This window comes from Capra hircus, chromosome 3, assembly GCF_001704415.2.
Source record: "Capra hircus breed San Clemente chromosome 3, ASM170441v1, whole genome shotgun sequence".
In the NCBI taxonomy this organism is placed as follows: domain Eukaryota; kingdom Metazoa; phylum Chordata; class Mammalia; order Artiodactyla; family Bovidae; genus Capra; species Capra hircus.
The window spans coordinates 42,295,109-42,316,360 of record NC_030810.1 but is presented as its reverse complement, the minus strand read 5'-3'; the positions used below and the strand labels follow the sequence as shown (position 1 = coordinate 42,316,360).

General features: G+C 37.6%; 1 protein-coding gene across 8 annotated transcripts in view; it reads right to left on the bottom strand.

The window, feature by feature from the left end:
* Positions 1-21,252, bottom strand: part of SGIP1 (SH3 domain GRB2 like endophilin interacting protein 1) — a 232,570-nt gene that overhangs the window by 26,113 nt on the left and 185,205 nt on the right. For all 8 annotated transcript variants that reach the window (XM_018045247.1, XM_005678298.3, XM_013962763.2 and 5 more), the window contains one exon: positions 5,377-5,488. In XM_018045247.1, coding sequence (XP_017900736.1) covers positions 5,377-5,488 — 112 coding nt within the window. The remainder of the gene's footprint in view (positions 1-5,376; positions 5,489-21,252) is intronic.

Here is a 21,252-nt window from a genome sequence, read left to right as displayed (position 1 = left end):
GTATTTATTAATTCAATAAACATTTATTGACTCATATGTAAGTTGTTTGTTTAAGTGGGAAGGCAATTAAAAAAATGAGCAAAACAGCCTCTGTCTTCAAAGGGCTTACAATGTTGGGTGGATGATGAGAGAAGTTGTCAGTATAAGCCAATATATTGGTCACCTACGCTCCTGACCTACATCTTATTTCTGCACTTTATCTCAATTGTCAGAGTCAGATCTTTGATGATTTATTAATCCATTCAATGTCTAAATCATCTGAAATTTTCTATATATAATTAATATTTTCAACCTATACTCACTCATTAAAGGAAATTCTTTGTTCAACAGTAACGACTGTCCTCATCAGTGAGTGATGTGGGTATATTTCATGTGAGTTTAAATCATGGAAATCTGAAATACTGCAATATGGAAATATTAACACATGTACTTTATGAAGTAAACGTGAAATCATATGAATCCCCACAAATTTGTCTAGAATGACAAAATTTCAAGGTCAACTAGTCAAGTGGCTCATGAATTGGGTTGTCCGTTTTGCCACAGGCAGCATTGTGATAGCTAGTCAACAGAAATGCTGGCCTATTTTGGTCAGGAAACGTGTGGACTTAATTTATGTGAGGTCGTCAGAAATGTATCCCTTAAATAAAATGTCTCTTCTACTGCTTTGATAACTAAACCCATGGATTTCTTTTCAAGCATAAACTTCTGTTCATAGGCTACTTCCCTTCCTTTATTTATCATCCTTTTTCACTGACTTTGGCACTAGGCAAAAACTCCTTTTCATATTTCAAGATTCAGTTCAAAGACAGATCTTTCCAAAGCCTTCCTTAATATCCTTCCCATTCAGCCCTCTTTAGATTTTCCTTTCTTTAGGTTCCTTGGACAAATGGACAGATTAAAAAAAAAACTATTTTGTAGTTTCTTGCACATTATTTTATCTACTACTGTGAAGGCAACTTCTGTGTCTTAGGTTCTAGGAAGGCAAAGGTGCAAAACATAGAACCCAGTGCAGAGTAGGAACTCAATAAAATGTTTTAAAAATAAGTTCATACATTTCCTAATTATATATCAACTGCCTAATCAATGAACCACACATTATATAATGCATATACAGAATGGGCAGTGAGAAACAGGACAAACATGACCTTGAGCAAACTTCCCATTTAAGCAAGGAGACAGACACTTGAATAAAAATATGGTGATAAGAGAAGGATAGAATACAACTGAGAAAACAAAGGTTTTCCTGGGATTAGAGAATTAGTTCCTACCACCGCTAAGAGTCAGACAAGACTGAGCGACTTCACTTTCACTTTTCACTTTCATGCATTGGAGAAGGAAATGGCAACCTACTCCAGTGTTGCCTGGAGAATCCCAGGGACGGGGGAGCCTGGTGGGCTGCTGTCTATGGGGTCACACAGACATGACTGAAGCAACTTAGCAGTAGCAGCAGCTAGTGTTGTTCAAATAGGAGCTAATAACAGGAGATGTGTTTCCCCCAGGTGGCAGCAAAGTCAAGGAATTCTCTGCTTATGAGCTACTGCGAAAGTTTCAGATATACCTGTTACAAGGTGTTCTGAATACTCAGAAAGAGCATAAACCATATTTGAATGGATTATATGTCACAATATAAAAGAAAGTAGTATATGTCTCATTTCAATGTGTGTTCTGAAAACAAGTGGGAACATGTTTGATACAGGATGTGAGCGAACCGCAGGCAAAGCAAACCCACATGCTTTTTCTGTATCATTTCTCCATGTGGTGCCATGTTTGGCTTTAACCTCTACCCCATCTCACTCCATGATCAAACTTATCACTTGAGTTGTTTCCTTCAAAGTGAATGACGAAGCAACAGCAATTAGAATGATTCACTTCTAATTTCATCACAGGAGGTGAAATTAAATTTAGAAGCATGTCACTTCATAATCTGTTCATAAGTTTCAGATCTCATAATTTCAGTGAAATATACTAAATCTCCCGTGTACCAACATATAGTATATGCTGCAACTACTTTATAACAATATAATTGAAAAAAGACTCAATATATGCAGTTATCCTTAAAAGACTAAGGTAATTTGGGAGGGGATAGGAAAAACACTAAAATTCCTTTGGTTCAAGTGCCACATCATTGAAATGCCAAGGTCATGGATACCAGGCTCACAGGTACAGACCTCAGTTGTCATAGCGTGCCGGGGAAACTAGAACAAGATGAAGAACCCAGATTGCATAGGGACAGTTCCACAAGTGACTGGTAGGCTGCTACACCACTTTTGGGGTTTAAAAAAAAGATTATTATTAAGGACTTCTTAACCCCATTGTCCCATATCTATTCTCCTCCTATAATGGGCTTTGCATTATATTTCTGTGCAAGTCTTATTTTCCATATCAACTGTCTTCACTGCCAATATACCACCGTCTAGTACATTGGTGGCCACATAGGAGACATTCTGTAAATGTTAAGTGAGTAATTTGACTCAACTTGTTCAGCCACTATGCGTTGGGTACTCCTTGCCAGGTCCTGTTTTAAGTACTGAGGATACAACAATGAGTAAATACTCAAGGTCCCAGTTCTCATGAAGCTTACACTCTAGTGGGAGAAGGGACAGACAGTGAAACTGAAAACATGGAACACATTGATTAAAGTGTTTATTAATGAGAAAACAACTGAAATGTTAACTATCGAGAAAGAGACAGTGAGGTAGGGAGAAAGGAAGTGTTGACCGCAGAGAGGGCTGGAGAGTTTCTGCTTTATACAGATGGACAAGGATGGCTTCTGATAAGCCTGCTGCAGAATCCTGAAGGAAGGGAGGGTGCAAGTCACTCAGATACCTGGGAGAGATCTCGCTAATGTGGAAGGAGCAGCAGATTCAAAACCTTGAGATGCAGATGGGATTGGGCTGATGAAAGACAAACAGCCAGGAAGGCAGAATAGCTAGAGGGGTGTGAACAAGCACGAGAGTGACAGAGACAAGATCAGAGAGGTGGCAACTGGAATGGGTCACAAAGGACAAAGCTTATACATCATTATGAAGCATTTGGTTTTTACTCTGAACAAATTAGGAAGATTTTGAGCCAAGGGGTGACATGATATATTGAGAACAGATTTTAGGGGACAGAAGTATCCTTACTACAAATTAGATCTCTCTGAATAAATGAATGAATTAAGCCAATTACTAAGTGTACAAAAAAGAATTCATTCTTCTCTAATTCCCAGTGTTTTTCACTCCATTATAGATATCTCTCCACAATTTTTACTAGTTATTTTTTTGGGGGATGTGTTTCTACCTGTAACTTAAGGCACCCTGAGTTTTCTAAGGTATAGATTAGTCAGTAATAAGCAGTCCTTAGAACTGGTCATACAGAAAATAATCTAAATTCTTCACTCAAAGAAGAAATCTACAGAACAAACATATTTACGTATATAAAGTATGTATACTAAGCTCATGATGCTTACTTTTCTCTAACAGTTCAAATGCATACTCTATGATGAACTTTTAATTTCTATTGATGTGTGGCTGTGGCAAATGATCTTCCTGCTTTGAAGATGAAAAAGAAAACGCATGGAAGAAACCAGAATGCTATAGACTGAATGTTTGTGATGTCCAAAATTTATATATTTAGACCTAATCCCCAGTGTGATGGTATTTGGGTGGGGCTGTTGGGAGGTGATTAGGTCATAATGGTAGGGCCCTCATGAATGAGACTGGTGCCTTTATAAGAGACCCAAAAAGTTCCTTAGCCCTTTCCACTCTATAAGATTCCTATGAACCAGGAAGCAGGCTCTCATCAGATACTGAATCTGCCAGGGCCTTGATTTGGGACTTTTCAGCCTCCAGAACTTTGAAAAATAAATTTCTGTAATTTATAAACCACCTAATCTGTTATAGCAACCCAAATGAACTAAGACACCAGAATCCACAGTGGTTACTTCTCTGCAAAACTCTGGGCCCAGAATAAAACCTGAGTGTTGATTCAAAGGATATTTAGGGAAGTTGATAGATCCCAGTGGGTAGATAGGAGTAGAGTTACTAATTATATTAGTTTTTCCAGCATAATACTGTTAGATTTAGACTAAAAAACACTACTGTTTCAGAAGTGTAAAGAGGATTAACAATTAGTCATATAGATTCTCACTTAAAATATATAGAGAGATCTACGTCCTAACTATCCTTAACATCACTGTTTATAAATTTTTATAAAACAGTATAGTGCTCTATAGTATATGCACATTTAATTTTTTTCTGATCTTTTATTCCATGGATACCAAGGTTTTCTAAGCCCTAGTCCCTGCAAGTAAAAAACAAAAAGCAATTCTTTCCCCTCTCAGGTTTGTCCTTTGTTTATCCTTCAAATTCAGACCTGGAATTGCATTAATCACATACTTCAAAATCAGTTTGACTTAAGTGTTTAGTTTTCAATGTAGACTAACAATCACTAGACCTTTTTTTTTTTTTAATCTGACCTCTTTGTAAAATTAATGAATGCCGTAGACCCTCTATGGACAAATTTGCATATAGACACACACATTAGATATGAAATATGATTTCAAGGGATCCATAGATTTCCTGAACCCCATCCAGGGGACTCCTTACAGAGAGGCAAAGTATCTAATTACATCACATGTGCATTCAGGTGAAGTCCATTGTCAAGACGTACTGATATAAGTGAAATGAGGCTCATGTAAATAGGGAATGGTACATTTTTATCTAAAATTTTTACTTTGCTGTGATTACAATTTTTTTGGCTAGTTTTTCCTTACTTAACAAGGGTTACATATTAATATAATTTATTCTCTTACTAATCTATATGTTATGGAAAGGTAGTTGTATTCCAGGTTCTCATTGAAATGCACCATTGTTTCATTTATAGGTGAGTGACTTTCAGCCAGGAAAGACTAAGACAATAAAGACATGATCTAGACATTTCCTTTTGTGAGATAATACATTTTCTCATTGTTGACAGAGTTGAGTTAGGGTTTCCTGTAACTTACAAAAAAGACTGAATCAGAGATTTCTGGGTAGTAAGATTAGAGTTTTGGACCTTTTGGAATATATATATATATATACATATATCCTCTTGCCTCTAGCTGTGGGCCGTGGGGGAGCCCCGTGGGGTACTGGCTTCCCCAAGGGCCACAGAATGAGGAGGATATATATATATATATATATATATATATATATATATACACATACATATATATTTTAAAGAAAGCAGTGAGTTAATATTCATAATTAAGTTAATTCTAAGTATGTCACCTGCTATTGCTGACTAGATTTTATTTTTTGTCTTAGGATGTGGAATGAAATAATTATATGTGGAGTGTTCCCTACTGAATAGCATAGAGTTTGGAGAATATAGTGGACTAAGCCCCAGGCTTACTTGCTTGGATCTGCTCCTTTGAAGTAGGCATTGACCGTTTCTGTAAATGCTGCTGCAACAGGGAGGGTGTCCTGGGCTCCCATGGTTAGGGGGCTGGGTCCCCTGGAAGAACCTGTACAAGATGAAAAATCTTCACTTAATATGGATTGGAGACAGCCTAGTATATGCGGAACTAAAACCTCATTAAGGGATTACAGGATGAAATCTAATTACTGAAACAAAGCAATGTGCTAAGAACCATAACTGTATATTCAACATAGAGCTCAAGTATTTAAAATGAAATATTTGGCTGGTTTACAGACAAACACACTTGAAATTAATTCAATTAGGTATTCTACCACAGAAAAAAATCCAAGCATAAGAATAAAGTCATGGGATTTTTCAATGTTTACATAAATCATAAGGCAGTATTTGCATGACAGTTTGTACAGCAGGTAGTTAGTAGAGAAAATTATTAGCTTCCTGTTTGAGCATTCACATCATACAACTGCCAATAGACTCAAAAGTGTTGGCTTTACTTCATTTTAAAGAGACAAACAGCCATGGGGCACCATGTTATACATTATCTTTTTCTGAGTTGTTTCCATTTCCAACTACCCTCAGATCAAGGAGACTCAAGTGTGCTTATCCCCAAATATATGTAACCCAAATATCCACCTTGACTTATCACACACACACCAATGCATCAATTCACATGATTAAAAATAACAGTAGTGCTCATGTGTACTAAATATCTACTATATACCAAGCACTGCACTGAATATCTGATAAGAATTACTGCATTCAAGCCCCACATCAGCCCAGTGGGAGATAGGCAATATATTCCCATTTTACAGAAAGAAAACTGAAGCTCAAAGAGTTAAGTGATTTGCCCTAATAACACAGTTAAGTGGAAAAACTAAAATTCAAATGTAGATTTGCCCTCCTATAAAGCTCATGCTTTTCCCCTATACTGTTTATAATATTCTTTGTTGTTTAGTCATTAAGTCGTGTCCTACTCTTCTGTGACTTCATGGACTGTAGCCTGCCAGGCTCCTCTGTCCATGGGGTTTCCCAGGCAAGCACACAGGAGTGGGTTGCCATTTCCTTCTCCAGGGGATTTCCCGGACCCTAGGACAGAACCCTTGTCTCCTGCTTGGCAGGTGAATTCTTTACTACTAGTCATCTGGGAAACTGTTTATAATATAAAATTTGTCTAAAGGAAACATTTTTATATGACTCTGATGCACGTTGAGGTTTCCAAAAGGACTAAGTTTAGGATCACTGCCTTCATTAACAACCTCTGGACATAGTATTGCAGAGTTTTAATTAGACCAAAGTATTTAATTATGTCACGCATTCACTGCTTCTCCTTCCTATCAAACAAAACACATTTACCTGTCCCCACCTCATCACACACTACACGTTATGCTTTTTATCTTTTACCTTCAGTAACTGGCATCCTCTTCTCTGATTATGAGAAGATCTACCCTTTGTATGTTTCCCTCCTCAATAAAGTTTTCTTTGATAATTCTAGTTCATGCTAGTGTCTGCTTTCTATCTTCCCTTGACTTTCCATGTCTTGGATGTGGGCATTGATTCTCAACAAATATTTGCTTATTATCCACTGTATGAAATGGCGACCCACTCCAGTATCCTTGCCTGGAAAAATCTCATGGACAGAGGAGCCTGGTGGGCTGCAGTCCATGGGGTCACAAAGAGTCGGACACGACTGAGCCACTAACACACACACATCAGGCACTGTGGTAGATGCTGGGGATTCAAAGATAATTAAACACAATCCTTGTTCTCAAGAATTTTTGTTGTTTGTGAGCTTTGCAGTCTGTGGCGTTTTGTCATAGAATTCAGAATGGACTGAGACACGCAGCCTGGCCCGGATCTGTTCTTGACACCCCTCCTCTCTTTCCTTCCAACAGCCCTATACTCTAGCTACCTTCACTTCTGGGCACCAGAGTCCTGACTATGGGTTTAATCAACAATGCCAGAGAAGGAGAAATAGCAAGATTTGACAAAGAACCCTTTTACCTTAAAGGATCCACAATTTACAATTCTAATTTCTTCACATCCTTATACGTTGCAATTAATATGCCATCTTCTTTTTTACTTTTTTCATTTATTACATAATTTTCCTTATTGCTATCTGGCTTACACATCATTTCCATGAGTATATATTCTATGAAGAAACATTCTCCAAATGTTCAGCCATTTCTAGGTAGAAATTATTTAAATCCATCTTTGTATAAATTGGTCTTTTTCTTTCAATTATTTTCTTAAGATGTAATTTTATTATTACAAAATGGGACAACTAAACCAGAAATCAGATAAATTTTTGATTCCTAAGAATGCCAGATTATTTTACATAAAGATTATACTCAATGAAAATGCTATCAATAATAAATGAATGTTTCTGTTTCCCTGCAGTGCCTTAGAAAGTTTTTGTTAATTTGACTATTGGAAAACTGGGCTAAAACTAGGAGAATGTCTAAGATGCTGAAAAATTCAAACTTCATGGTCTAAGATGACCAAGATGGGCCTCAAAACTATTTTTGAATATCTGAAATAATATTGCCAGACAGTGACTCTAGGGGTCAGAGTTCATGGCCATGGATCTGCAAGTTAATAGCTTTGTGACCTTGGGCAAGTCAATTATCTTTAGGTTTCTCAATCATAAAATGAAGGCAATAGATTACATAATCTTTGTGTAGTAGGATTCTATCATTTTGTTTTAGGAATCTAAGGAGTTTTAAACAGAAAGAGTAATTTTCTCACACAGAAATAAACTGATTTGAAAAGAATATCCTTTCATGGTGTTTTGAATGAATATGCCAAATATTTACAGAGACTTTACTATGTGTAAGTTATTTTTACATATTTTTTTTACACATTTGGAGACATAAATATATAAACTTCCAGAAAATAAGATATAAGCATTTCTAAAAGCTGGTAACAGTAACATATGCAAGTAAAAGCTTAAGACAATAGTCCAAGTGACAGCACTGTGAAGTTTTTTCACTGCAAAATTAATTGCCCAATGAGCAGAACAGGAAATGTTGCTCCTTGGTTTAAATGCTGCTAGGGCTCTGGAATCTTATAGACTTGGGTGTGAATTCCAGTTCCTCCACTTACAATCTATATGACAAGAAATAAGATATTTAATCTAATTGTGACTTGGTTTCCTGATTTTTAAGATAAAATAGATAATAATAACTATTTTGAAGGCTTGTCAGCAGTTCAGTTGCTCAGCTGTGTCTGACTCTTTGTGACCCCATGAAATGCAGCACACCAGGCTTCCCTGTCCATCACCAACTCCCGGATCTTGCTCAAACTCCTGTCCATTGAATTGGTGATGCCATCCAACATCTCATCCTCTGTTGTCCCCTTCTCCTCCTGCCTTCAATCTTTTCCAGCATCAAGGTCTTTTCCAATGAGCTGGCTCTTCACATCAGGTGGCCAAAGTATCGGAGTTTCAGCTTCAGCATCAGTCCTTCCAATGAATATTCAGGGTTGATTTTCTTTAGGATAGACTGGTTTGATATCTTTGCAGTCCAAGGGACTCTCAAGAGTCTTCTCCAACACCACAGTTCAAAAGCATCTTGTGGTGGACATCAAATGGGATAAAATTTGTGAAATCTTTAAAATGGTATTGCTGACTTAAAAAATGCATACACACACACAAATTGACAATTATGAGTTAAGTTTTATTTAGGGGCAAAATGAGGACATTTCTCTGAACTTTCAGAGCATTTCAGATAGCTCTGAGGAACTGCTCCAAAGAGGTAGGGGAATGGTCAGAATATATGTGGTTTTGGTGAAAGGGGAATACATACAATCAAACTCATATTTTTTTGCAGGTTTCTGCTAAAAGGAGGAGCAGTTGTCACCATGAAGGATTTTAGTGCTTTTCTAGATATGAAGAGATACAAGAACTGGTTCACAAAATAAAAGAATTGGTTCATAAAATATCTATCTGAAGACCTGTTCTGCCAGTTTTTCCCAGAGCACAGCGTGCCTCAGCTCCCCATCCTGAACTCCTTTCAGGGGGTGCTGACAGTCAGCAGTTGCAGCAGCACATAATTTACTCCTTGGAGAAGTAGATGGCAAGCGCCAATTTGTAGTTGACAGTATGTACTTGAAAAACATCTTGTTTTTGTTTCTGTTATTTTGTCAGGGTGAGCTTTACTAACATTGTTGAATTAGAGTTGACTCTGAATTTGAGTAGCTTTTGAGGCAGAGAATGAAAGGAGATGATATCACAAATGGTATTCTTCACTGAGCAAGGAGACAGACCAAAATTTTCAAATTCCTTCCAACTCTAAATTTTTCTTATGATAAGAACAGTGAATTCTATCATGAACGTTTAATTCTTTTGTGTATTACATGGTAGCTATCATCTATTCAAGTTACTTGATATAATGCTTGGACTAACAGGAGATGAAAGTTGGTTGAATGCATATTTATCTTTTGATTCATTTGAATGTGAGTTCCTGCACAAGCAGGCATTGTGCTAGATGCTGAGGAATTCACAGAAATGTCTGAGATGTACCTACCCTTCCCTTCATGGAGCTTACAGTATAGAAGAGAACTGTAATATTATTCGTGAATGAAAAATGAAGACTCTAAGAAGTTAGATAATAGTTCAGTATTATAACAATTCTATTACTATTAATGATTATTTTTAAAGAATTCAAGATCAAAATAGCAATTATTATGTTTGTTCTACAACAAAATAAAATATCAAACATTAACATGCTTTTTGTTCTTTATACATTGAGGGGATAAACAGAATCAGGATAATTATCTCTACTTCACTAGCCCAAGTTCACTCTGCTAGTAAGTGGTAAAGCCAAAATTCAATCCAAGGTGTCCCAACTCTAATGAAAACAATAGTAGCAACAATGAAAACTTTATACCTCTTCCTTCATCCTAAGAACTATTCAAGGGGTTTTACTGATATTAACTCTTAATTTTGATAATATCTCTATTAGGAAACTGCCATTATTATCCCTCTTTTCCAGATGAGAGAACTGAGGTTTCAAGCCATTTAGTAACCTTGCCTACAGTCATCCAGTTAGTAAATAGTAAGACTAGAATAGAGATGCAAACTTAGTACTTCTTGACTTTGGGTCCCGAACTCTTACTTATTCTGCTCTTGGAACAAAGAAGTCACAACAAAATTACATTAGTCATCTGTGGGCACATATGTAGTCCTCCTAGAAGAACAACTTGTGTTGACAAAATAGCAATTCTGTGGTCCTGCAAAGTAATTGTCATGCATACTTAGGGAGTTCTGAGAAATGGAAAAAGGCACACAGAATCACCATAGTGTGATAACGTTTTCTGAAAGGCGGTTTTCTATGACTCTCATTACCAAGCAAAGTTATACACACACACACAGGTACACACACACACACAAAACCCAAGGTTAAAAGAAATTAGTATGACATCTTTTAAAGAAGAGGTCATTCTACTATGTAGCACAGGGAATTATGCTCAATATTTTGTAATAACCTATAAGGAAAAATAATTTGAAAAAGAAAATATATATGTATATATATATATGTAAGTATTATAACTGAACCACTGTGTTGCATGCCTGAAAGTAACACAGCATGGTAAATCAATTATGTTGCTATTCAGTTGCTAAGTTGTGTCTGACTCTGAAAACCCAAGCACTATGGCCCTCCAGGCTCTGCTGTCCTCCACTATCTCCCAGAGTTTGCTCAAATTCATGTCCATTGAGTCAGTGATGCTATCCAGCCATCTCATCCTCTGTCGTCTCCCTCTCCTCCTGCCTCAGTCTTTCCCAGTATCAGGGTCTTTTCCAGTGAGCCGACTTTTCCCATCAGGTGGCCAAAGTAATGGAGCTTCAGCTTCTGCATCAGTCCTTCCAATGAATATTCAGGGCTGATTTCCTTTAGGATTGACTGGTTTGATCTCCTTGCTGTCCAAGGGACTCTCAAGAATTTTATCCATTGTCACAGTTCGAAAGCATCCCTTCATGGATCACAGTCTTGTCATGATGAAAGGGTTTGTGTAACTCAATGAAGCTATGAGCCATGCCTTGCAGGGCCACCCAAGCCAGAAAGGTCATAGTGAAGAGTTCTGACAAAACATGGTCCACTGGAGGAGGAAATGGCAACCCACTCCAGTATTCTTGCCTGGAGAATCCCTTGGACTGTGATGAAAAGGTATGGCACTGGAAGATGAGCCCCTCTCCCCCAACCCCCCCCATCCCCTGCCTCCACCCAAGTCAGAAGGTGTCCAACATGCTACTGGGGAAGAGCAGAGGGCAATTACTAACAGCTCCAGGAAGAATGAAGTGGCTGGGCCAAAGCACAAGTCAACTATATGTCAATAAAAAGTGAAAAAGATAAGTGAGTAAGGAGTAGGGATTGTATATGTAAAAATATTAAAGGAGAAAGAGAAAGGGAGAGAGATTTTAGAAGAGAAAGGGAAAAATACAAAAAAAAAAGAGGGCGAAAAGGAAGTAAAATACCTAGGTACAGAAACTGAGTAAGAGCACAAGGTTTACTTGGCAAAGGAATGACGGCTTGTGCACCAAGCTGCACAAAGAGGCTGCACTACTGCCAGTCTTTCGTGTGGAGGAAAAGTGCATCCTCATGGTTTGTCCAGAGCAAGCCTGAGGAGTGGGCGAGGTCTCATTTCCTCCTCACTTTCTGCACACACTTCTCCATTTTCTGTATGTTTTCCACTTTGCAAAGTTGAGATTTAGAACATTTTTTCACATCAAGGCCAGTTCAGTTCATGAAGATTTATTTTTAGTTGTTTTAAATTTAATAAGAATTTATGTCAGAGTAGTGCTTCCTTCAGGGGTTTTGTAGCATTTGTCACTATAGGCTCAATAGATGGTAATAGATGTTATTCATTGTGTCCTAACTCTGTGTGATGCTTCATAATATTATTTCCTTTAATTCATGTGACCATCTCACCAAGATGAGGAACCTTAAGTAATTAGCTCAAATCCAGAGAGCCGAGACATCTATGCTTTTAATTATTATGCTTTGATGTTACAGTAAAGAATCTAGAACTTCATCGCACACTGTGAGTTTCAGTCATGACTGTGTTTCTTTGTTAATATCTGCCCTTGGGCAAGTCAGCGATTCTAACTGCATCCCTATCAAATTGGGATGTCAGGGCCACGGACCCTACCTGACTCTAAAGAGGATTTGCACTTACAAATGCCAGGTGTCAAAAGAGCTGCAAATTTTACTCTCTGTTCATCTGGGGCTGGAAAAAGTCATTTTGAAAGTACCACCTGAAGTATGGACAGCAGGAGAAGGCAGTCTTGTTTGTTTAGAAGACTGTTCCCACCCTTGCAGTCTACCAACCCAAACAACTGCCACTCTACCAGGCCTGCTGTACACACAGGGCAAGTGACCCACTTTTGTCCAGGAGTGAGAATGCAGAGACAGAACTCACAGATGGAAGCAACACAGAGTGTCAGAATGCATGAAAGGAGAGAAAAAAATTCCAGGAGCTGTACTAAACAGCATGAGTGAGAACAGAATTAGCTTTTTCTAAAAAAAACCAAAAAATAGATCATATCAGCAGGATTAGTAAATAATGCATAATCAATTCAATTATAATTTATAGAGTATATTCCATACAAATACTGTTGGAATCAGATTGAATAAAATTTGAATCCTGACTTTATTCGCTTACTGTGTGACCTTGGAAAAATTACATAACCTCTCTGATGTCCACTTTCATCATTTTGGAAAATGGAGATTGTATTTTTTGCAGATAATGTGACCACTGTTATCATATAGAATGCCTTATCTGATAGTATCAGAAAAAAAGTCACTTAGAATGAATGCATCTAAATGGCTGCTAGAATTTCATAGGCTATAGTGATAAAAAAGCTTGACTGACAGTCAAAATTGTCATAAACTAAACTTGTGAAAATATCTTTTATTAACATACTGCAATCAAATCAATGGATTCTTAAAATGAAGAAAAGTGATTCTGTGGATATTTTGATGAAAGGTATATTTTTTGATAAAAATTATATTATAGATTCATATACCAATCTAGTTTCAGATTTGGTTTTCATTCATGATTATAAAGTGATTCTATATTACAGGGTTAATTGAGAGTTTTAGCAATTTTTCAAGGGCCTCTCAATTTCTTATTTTTCTTTCAAAGTGGCTATAATATGAGCTTCCTTTATTTCTTCTTCAGTTATTAAGTTTTATTTTTGCTAAACCCTCATTTGAGAATGACTTTGAATATGACCTAAAGAGCTTTATACCATCACTTTCCTTGACTTCATGGAACTCCATATCCTTTCTAAGATTGGCGATTTCACTTTGCAATAAATGTGCACTGTGTCTGTGTTGCATGTCTATTGTTTACTTCAGATGTTCATGAAGAAACTGACCAAATCTGCATATTATGTAATGGATGAGGATAGACTCTAGTGTTAATCTGGTAAATTGATATTAGTACAGGTACTAGTGTTACAGATGAATACTTTCATGATTCATTGATCTTTACTTTCCTACCCAATCCAATCACTGCGAAGACACTGATAAGGACAGTAACGTAGGGAGCTTTGCCAGGATATGAAAATCTGAGTGCTTGCACACAGAAAATACTCAGTAAGTGACAGCCATTATCATTAATGGGGCTTCCATGATGGCTCAGTGGGTAAAGAATCCCCCTGCAATGCAGGAGATATGGGTTCGATCCCTGCATCAGGAAGATCCCCTGGAGGAGGAAAATGGTGACCTACTCTAGCATTCTTGCCTGGAAAATTCCATGGACAGAGAGGCCTGGAGGGCTACAGTCCATTTGTGTCCATTTGTGTCCAACAAAGAGTTGGACACAAATGAGCACACGGTACTCACATTAATAGAGAAGGAGAATTTGTGAAGTGACTTAGCAGCAGCAGCAGCAGCAGCAGCACAGTATCCAATATATTGTTCCAGGTTCCCCTCAACTCCATACACATTTAGTATATGAGAGGAGATAATGAACTGTGGTGTTGGAGAAGACTCCTGAGAGTCCCTTGGACTGCAAGGAGATCCAACCAGTCCATCCTAAAGGAGATCAGTCCTGGGGGTTCATTGGAAGGACTGATGTTGATGCTGGAACTCCAATACTTTGGCCACCTGATGCGAAGAGCTGACTCATTTGAAAAGACCCTGATGCTGGGTATGATTGAAGGCAGGAGAAGGGGACCACAGAGGATGAGATGGTTGGTTGGCATCACTGACTCAATGGACATGGGTTTGGGTGGACTCTGGGAGTTGGTGATGGACAGGGAGGCCTGGCGTGCTGTGGTTCATGGGGTCGCAAAGAGTCAGACATGACTGAGTGACTGCAGTGAACTGAAAGAGAAAATTAGAAGTTTTTCTTAGGTCAGGAGAAAGAATTTTATCATGAGAACTTAACTTGAGAAGGTGAGTTGTAGTTTTGTGATCTTGTGAATCTTAGCTGAAATGATGGCTAATAAAGTATTGTGTGTATTACTTAAAAAAAATCATAGCAACTTTGTTTAAAAAATTTTAGGATAGGTTTGTAAGGAAAGGAGTCACAGCAAAGTTATTACATATAAAATTTTCTATTTTTTTCTTTTTCTCTACATCTTTGAATGTTACAATTTTACATTAACTAGTTGAAAAATTATTTGAAATTTATCTTATATATGTGTATGTTGCATAGTGTGTATACACCGCATATAAAAATATGCATAAAGTACTTTGCATATTTTGGTATATTTGTATATCTTTGTCTATTTTAGAACTCTAAGCCTAAGAAAATATCTTAAGATCAAAGAATTATGTACAAAGATGTTCAAGGCATATAGGAGAATTTGAAGCAATTTAAATGCCTAATTATTGAAGTGAAACAAATCATGATTTGTGACAGAATGAAATATTATGCACATATTAAAAGCTTTAGTAATTAAAACAGCATTAAAAACAATCACATATCACATTTTACCAGATTGGAAAAGGCAAGAGATACTGGCATAACTCAGTGTTGCTAAGTGTGTAGAAAAAATGTCAATCATAATGCTGGTATGAATTTTTGGATGGACATTTGGTAATATGTAGCATTATTTGAAATGCGCATACTGTTTAACACAGTGATTCCAATTTTCAGCAATTCATCTTTTGGAGAGATATATACAAGTCCACGAGGATATAAGTTTAAGGTTGCTCATTGCAGTATTTTACATACTAGCAAAAAATAAAAGGATAAACTCAACCTAAAACTCCATTAATAAAAGATAGGCACATTCATATAATTGAATAGTATGGAACCATTTATATGATTATATAGATGTATATGTATATAAATGCACAAACACATACATTCCAAAATACTCCATATCATAAATTTAAACGGCTACTATTGACTGCAGGTTATAGAGCAGAGTATATCTTCTATTTGCCTACAATTGTACATATTTCCTTAATTGTGGGAAACATACTTTTGAAAATATGAAAATATTAAGATTTCTGAAATTGAGGTGCATCTTATAATCAATGTGAAAATAAAACTGGTGGCTGCTAACAGGATATGTTCCAGAATTGTCTTTGGTTGTACTTGTGAGAATGTATCTTTGAGTAGAAGTGATTAGCTCATCTCAGGGTTGCCTCAGTTGAGCTGAGTATTTGAATTGATAGCCTCTCATGTGACTGAATTCAAACCCTTATTGCCCCTTAAACATTTTTTTAAAAAGATTCCACCTGATGCAGTAATAAAGTGAAAAGTTATTAGTACACAGACTATAAACTGTCATATACCAGGCTATGCAATGGGAGGTAGAAGAAACTGCCAGATTCTTTGAAATCCAAACCACAGTATTTTGAAAGATGGGACAAGCCGGTTATGACTGAATTATGCATATGAAAGAATATATAACTTTGGTATTAAAAATATATCTGTCAACAACTTTTGGCTGACTTTTAAAAAAGTTGTTTACCTTTTAGCAATTTATAAATAAACTTGGGAATATGAATGCAGATAAAAGCCTGAAATTTTTGATGTGCCCCCAAATGAAACTATCAACATCAAAGAGAATAAAGAGATCAAGATAATGAACACGTGGTATAAAAAGCATCAAGTCACTATGGTATTAAACATAACTGCTGATGAACAGGGAGAAGGCAATGGCAACCCACTCCAGTACTCTTGCCTGGCAAACCCCATGAACGGAAGAGCCTGGTAGGCTGCAGTCCATGGGGTCGCTAGGAGTTGGACACGACTGAGCAACTTCACTTTCACCTTTCACTTTCATGCATTGGAGAAGGAAATGGCAACCCACTCCAGTGCTCTTGCCTGGAGAATCCCAAGGATGGGGAAGCCTGGTGGGCTGCCATCTCTGGGGTCGCACAGAGTCGGACACGACTGAAGCGACTTAGCAGCAGCAGCAGCAGCAGCAGCTGATGGACAGAAGTGATTTAGATTCATTTTTAATTCTGAAATTTAAATAAGTTTAGATTCAATTTCTAATGGTTATACTGAAGATAGCAGCTTGCAATTTGTTATAATTGGTTCGAAAAAATTCTTTTATTCATTTAATGAAGCTTACTTTGCACCAGAAGATTATTAAACCAATGAAGCATATCCCAGTGGAGGAATTTTTGGAATCAAGTAAATGCAACACACACACACACACACACAGACACACACATACACACACACACACACTTGTGATTTCAGAGTCTTTTTCTCTAACTTTATTGAGGTATAATTGTGAAATTAAATTGTAATGTGTTGAATGTGTATGTGTGATGATCTGACCTACATGTACACTGTGGGAGGATTTCTCCCATCTAGTTAATTCACACATCCATTACCTCATGTATATTTCTTTCTTTCATCCCTTCTTCCCTCCCTCCTTGCTTCCTTTCCTTCTTTTATGAGAACATCTAAGTTCTACTCTCTCAGCAAATTTCAGTTGTACAATACAGTGCCATCAACTATAGTCACTATGCTTTATGTTAGCCTCTCATGATTCCATGGGGGCTCAGTGGTAAAAAATTCACCTGCAATGCAGGAGATGCGAGCTCGATCCGCGGGTTCAATCCCTGGGTCAGGGAAGAGCCCCTGGAGAAGGAAATGTCAGCCCATTCCAGTATTCTTGCCAGGGAAATCCCATGGACAGAAGAGCCTGGTGGGCTACAGTCCAGGGGTTGCAAAGAGTTGGACGCAACCAAGTGACTAAACAACAACAAATACATTAGATCCTCAGACCATATTCATCTTGTAGTTGAAAGTTTGTACACTTTTACCAAATTCTGCCTGTTTCCCCACACCCAGTCCCTGGCAACCACTTTTCTACTCTCTGTTTCTATGAGTCTGACTTTCTTTTCTAGATTCCGCATACAAATGGTACCACGCGGCACTTGTCTTTCTCTGTCTGGCTTATTTCACAGTGTAATGTACTGAAGATCCGTCCATATTGTTGCAACTAGCAGGATATCCTTCTTTCTCTGTATTTATTCTTTATCTATACTTCTCCATATTGTTTGAATTTTAAAAAGTAACTGAAAGAAAGTGAAGTCACTCAGTTGTGTCCAACTCTTTGGGATGCCATGGACTGTAGCCTATCAGGCTCCTTTGTCCATGGAATTTTCCAGATAAGAATACTGGAATGGGTTGCCATTTCCTCCTCCAGGAGACCTTCCTGACCCAGGGATCGAACTGGGGTCTCCCACATCACAGGTAGACAGCTTTACAGTCGCAGCCACCAGGGAAGCCCTAAGATAGGCTTGTCTGGGATTACATCAATTTCATGCTTATGTCAATTTTGTGCTTGCATCAGTTTCAGGATCAGAATAAAACAAACTGTGAGCTATTGTCAAATGCAATTTAATGGCATGGGGGACATTATCACATGTTAATGTAAGAAAAAGTATCATATGTTAAAGTAAATTATCATATGTATAAAAATATAAATTACATAACCTACACATAAAAAATCTTAGAAATAAAATATACCAAAGTTGTGGTTATCTAAGGCTATTAGATTATAGACTATTTCATTTTTTAATATCTCTCTGTTTTTCTATAATGAGTATACATAATGATAGTGTGGCAAAAAATTTTATAGATAGAAGCAGTGGTGCATATATAGAATGGAATATTACTCAGCCATAAAAAGAATGAAATGGTGCCATTTGCAGCCACATGGTTGGACCTAGAGATTGTCATACTGAGGGAAGTAAACCCAGATAGAGAAAGACAAACATAAAATATTGCTTATAAGTGAATCTAAAAACAAAAATGATACAAATGAACTTATTTACAAAATGGAAACGGACTTACAGATTTAGAGAATGAATTTACAGTTACCAGGGGGAAGGGTGGGTGAAGGATTAGATTGGGAGTTTGGGACTGACATGTACGCACTGCTATAACCAACTGCTATAACTAACAAGGACCTGCTGCTGCTGCTGCTGCTAAGTCACTTCAGTCCTGTCCGACTCTGTGTGACCCCATAGACGGCAGCCCACCAGCTCTGCTGTCCCAGGGATTCTCCAGGCAAGAATACTGGAGTGGGTTGCCATTTCACAGAGGGAACTCTGCTCAATACTCTACAATAACCTAAATGGGAAAAGAATTTGAAAAAGAATAGATACATGTATATGTGTAACTGAATCCCTTTGCTGTACATCTGAAGCTAACACAACATTGTTAATCAATTATGCTCCAATGTAACACAAAAACTAAGAAAAATAAATTGAGAGTTACACTAGTGTCTTAAATAATGCTGAAGTTTCTACATTTCTCCTTTATTATTTGAGTAGTTTCTATTCTTACAGTTAAAAAGTAGATGCTGGTAATTTTGAATTACAAAGTTATTTCCCTAGGGGGTTGATATTTATGAATGGAGAGGCATAAAGAATGCTGTCAGTCCTAGTCTGACTGGCTGAAAGCCTGCTATTCGAGCTGCCAGTTTCCTGGCGAATGGGCTATGAGCAGCGTCCATAAAAGGTGAAATCTAGGAAAGGATAACAACATTAAATAACTCATTCTTCCCCTTCCTGGACTCACCCTCTACGATGACGACTGCAACTCCTGAAAGTCACCAAAACATCCTTGAAAAATTAACCTCACCCAAACCTTTTGTGTTTTCTCAGAGGCATAGTTCAAACCTCTAAATCAAATCTTTGGGGAAGCGACACTGCAGTTCCTCGGAAACACAACTGTGAATCATACACTCTGTGTGAATGTGTGCCAGCAGAAGAAACCCCAAGGCCATATTTCTACATATCCTGGTGACTTAGAGCAGCAGATCCAGCAGCAGAAGTCCATGAAGGTTCCTGTCTGTTGGAAGTATATGCTATACCAGAAATTATTACCACATACCGGTTGCAAAATCGTCAAAGATACAAAAAGCTGAAAATAGCTTAAGCGCAATGACTTATCTTAATGTCCTCGAATCTATCTTTGATTTAATAAATAAAGCAACGAATGCAAAATTCTTAGCACATATTAAGTATTTATTTAATGGTAATTATTATTTTAAGAAATGATTGCATGTATATAGTACTATATAGCTTATAAAGGCCTTTCACAAGTAATTGACTAAATCTGTTAGGGGTATATGCGGTATTGATGAAATATATTTATTACACACACACACACACACACACACATATAAGTTCTTAGAAGTGAGAGATTCTTCTGAGTTCTGAAATCATTTCTTTGAATGCCTCTTTTATTCATGTGTCAGCTCTCACTTAAGTGGATAATCAGAGGTCCTCCTCTCTGTCTGGGGCAGTCAGAGTCAGGAGCACAATGCATGGGCTGCTTCCATCTGTGGACAGCTCTTCTTAGAAGACACACAGTAAAAAGCTATCGCACAAGCTATTATGTGTAAAAGAAGCTACAAGGATATATTGTACAACATGAGGAATATAGATAATATTTAATAATAACTATAAATTGTGAATTTTTATATTTCACACCTGTAACTTAAATAATATTGTGTGTCAGCTATACTTCAATTTTAAAAAAGCTATCGCACAATGAAGGCTCCACCATGCAAAGGAAAAACAGATCCCTCTGGTGATTGTTAGCTTCTCCATTCTTTCCTTAGGAAGTTGAAACCACTTGTCAAATCTGCTGAAATGCCTTGATTTACAAATTCTTTGTAAAGGAGATGGTAACAGATTTTCTTCCAACATCTCTCATCAGCAATGAACACAGCACCCCAAGGAGTGTATCAGCAGGCAGATCATTAGTCTCAGCAAGTTAGCTTTAATGATGGGGTCTGGTGGAGGCTGGTGGAGGTGGGGGGTGAGTGTACAGCAGGGAGGAGGCTTTCTGCTTCCAAATCATTCTCCTGCAGCACACACAGGGCAGGAAAGACTGCTCATTGCCCCTGCTGACAAAGGGGTGGGAGGGCCGTGTAGCAACTCTCAGTAGATGGAGTTGCCAGATGTTTTATGTGGAAGAAAACTAGAATGCAACAACCCGATCTTCTCCAAAGCAGGCAATAACCAAACAAAACAGACCAGGGATGTGGGAAGTTGGACAAGGGTGTTAAGAGTTAATCACTGTTGAGCACTTTGTGTGCACTGACCTTGTACTTGACTATTGAATCCTGACTGCAAGCACTACAACTCTATGAAACATGTTACTATTTTCTAGTAATACCATTACCATTCCAAATAGCCAGAGAAGGAAACTAAGACTTAGGTTAAGTAGCTTCCCTAAAGTCACATCATTTGTTGTTGTTCAGTTGCTAAGTTGTGTCTGATTCTTTGCAGTTCCATGGACTGCAGTGTGCCAGGCTTCCCAGACCTTCACTATCTCCTGGAATTTGTTCAAACTCATGTGCACTGAGTCAGTGCTGCTGTCCAACCATCTCATCCTCTGTTGCCCCCTGCT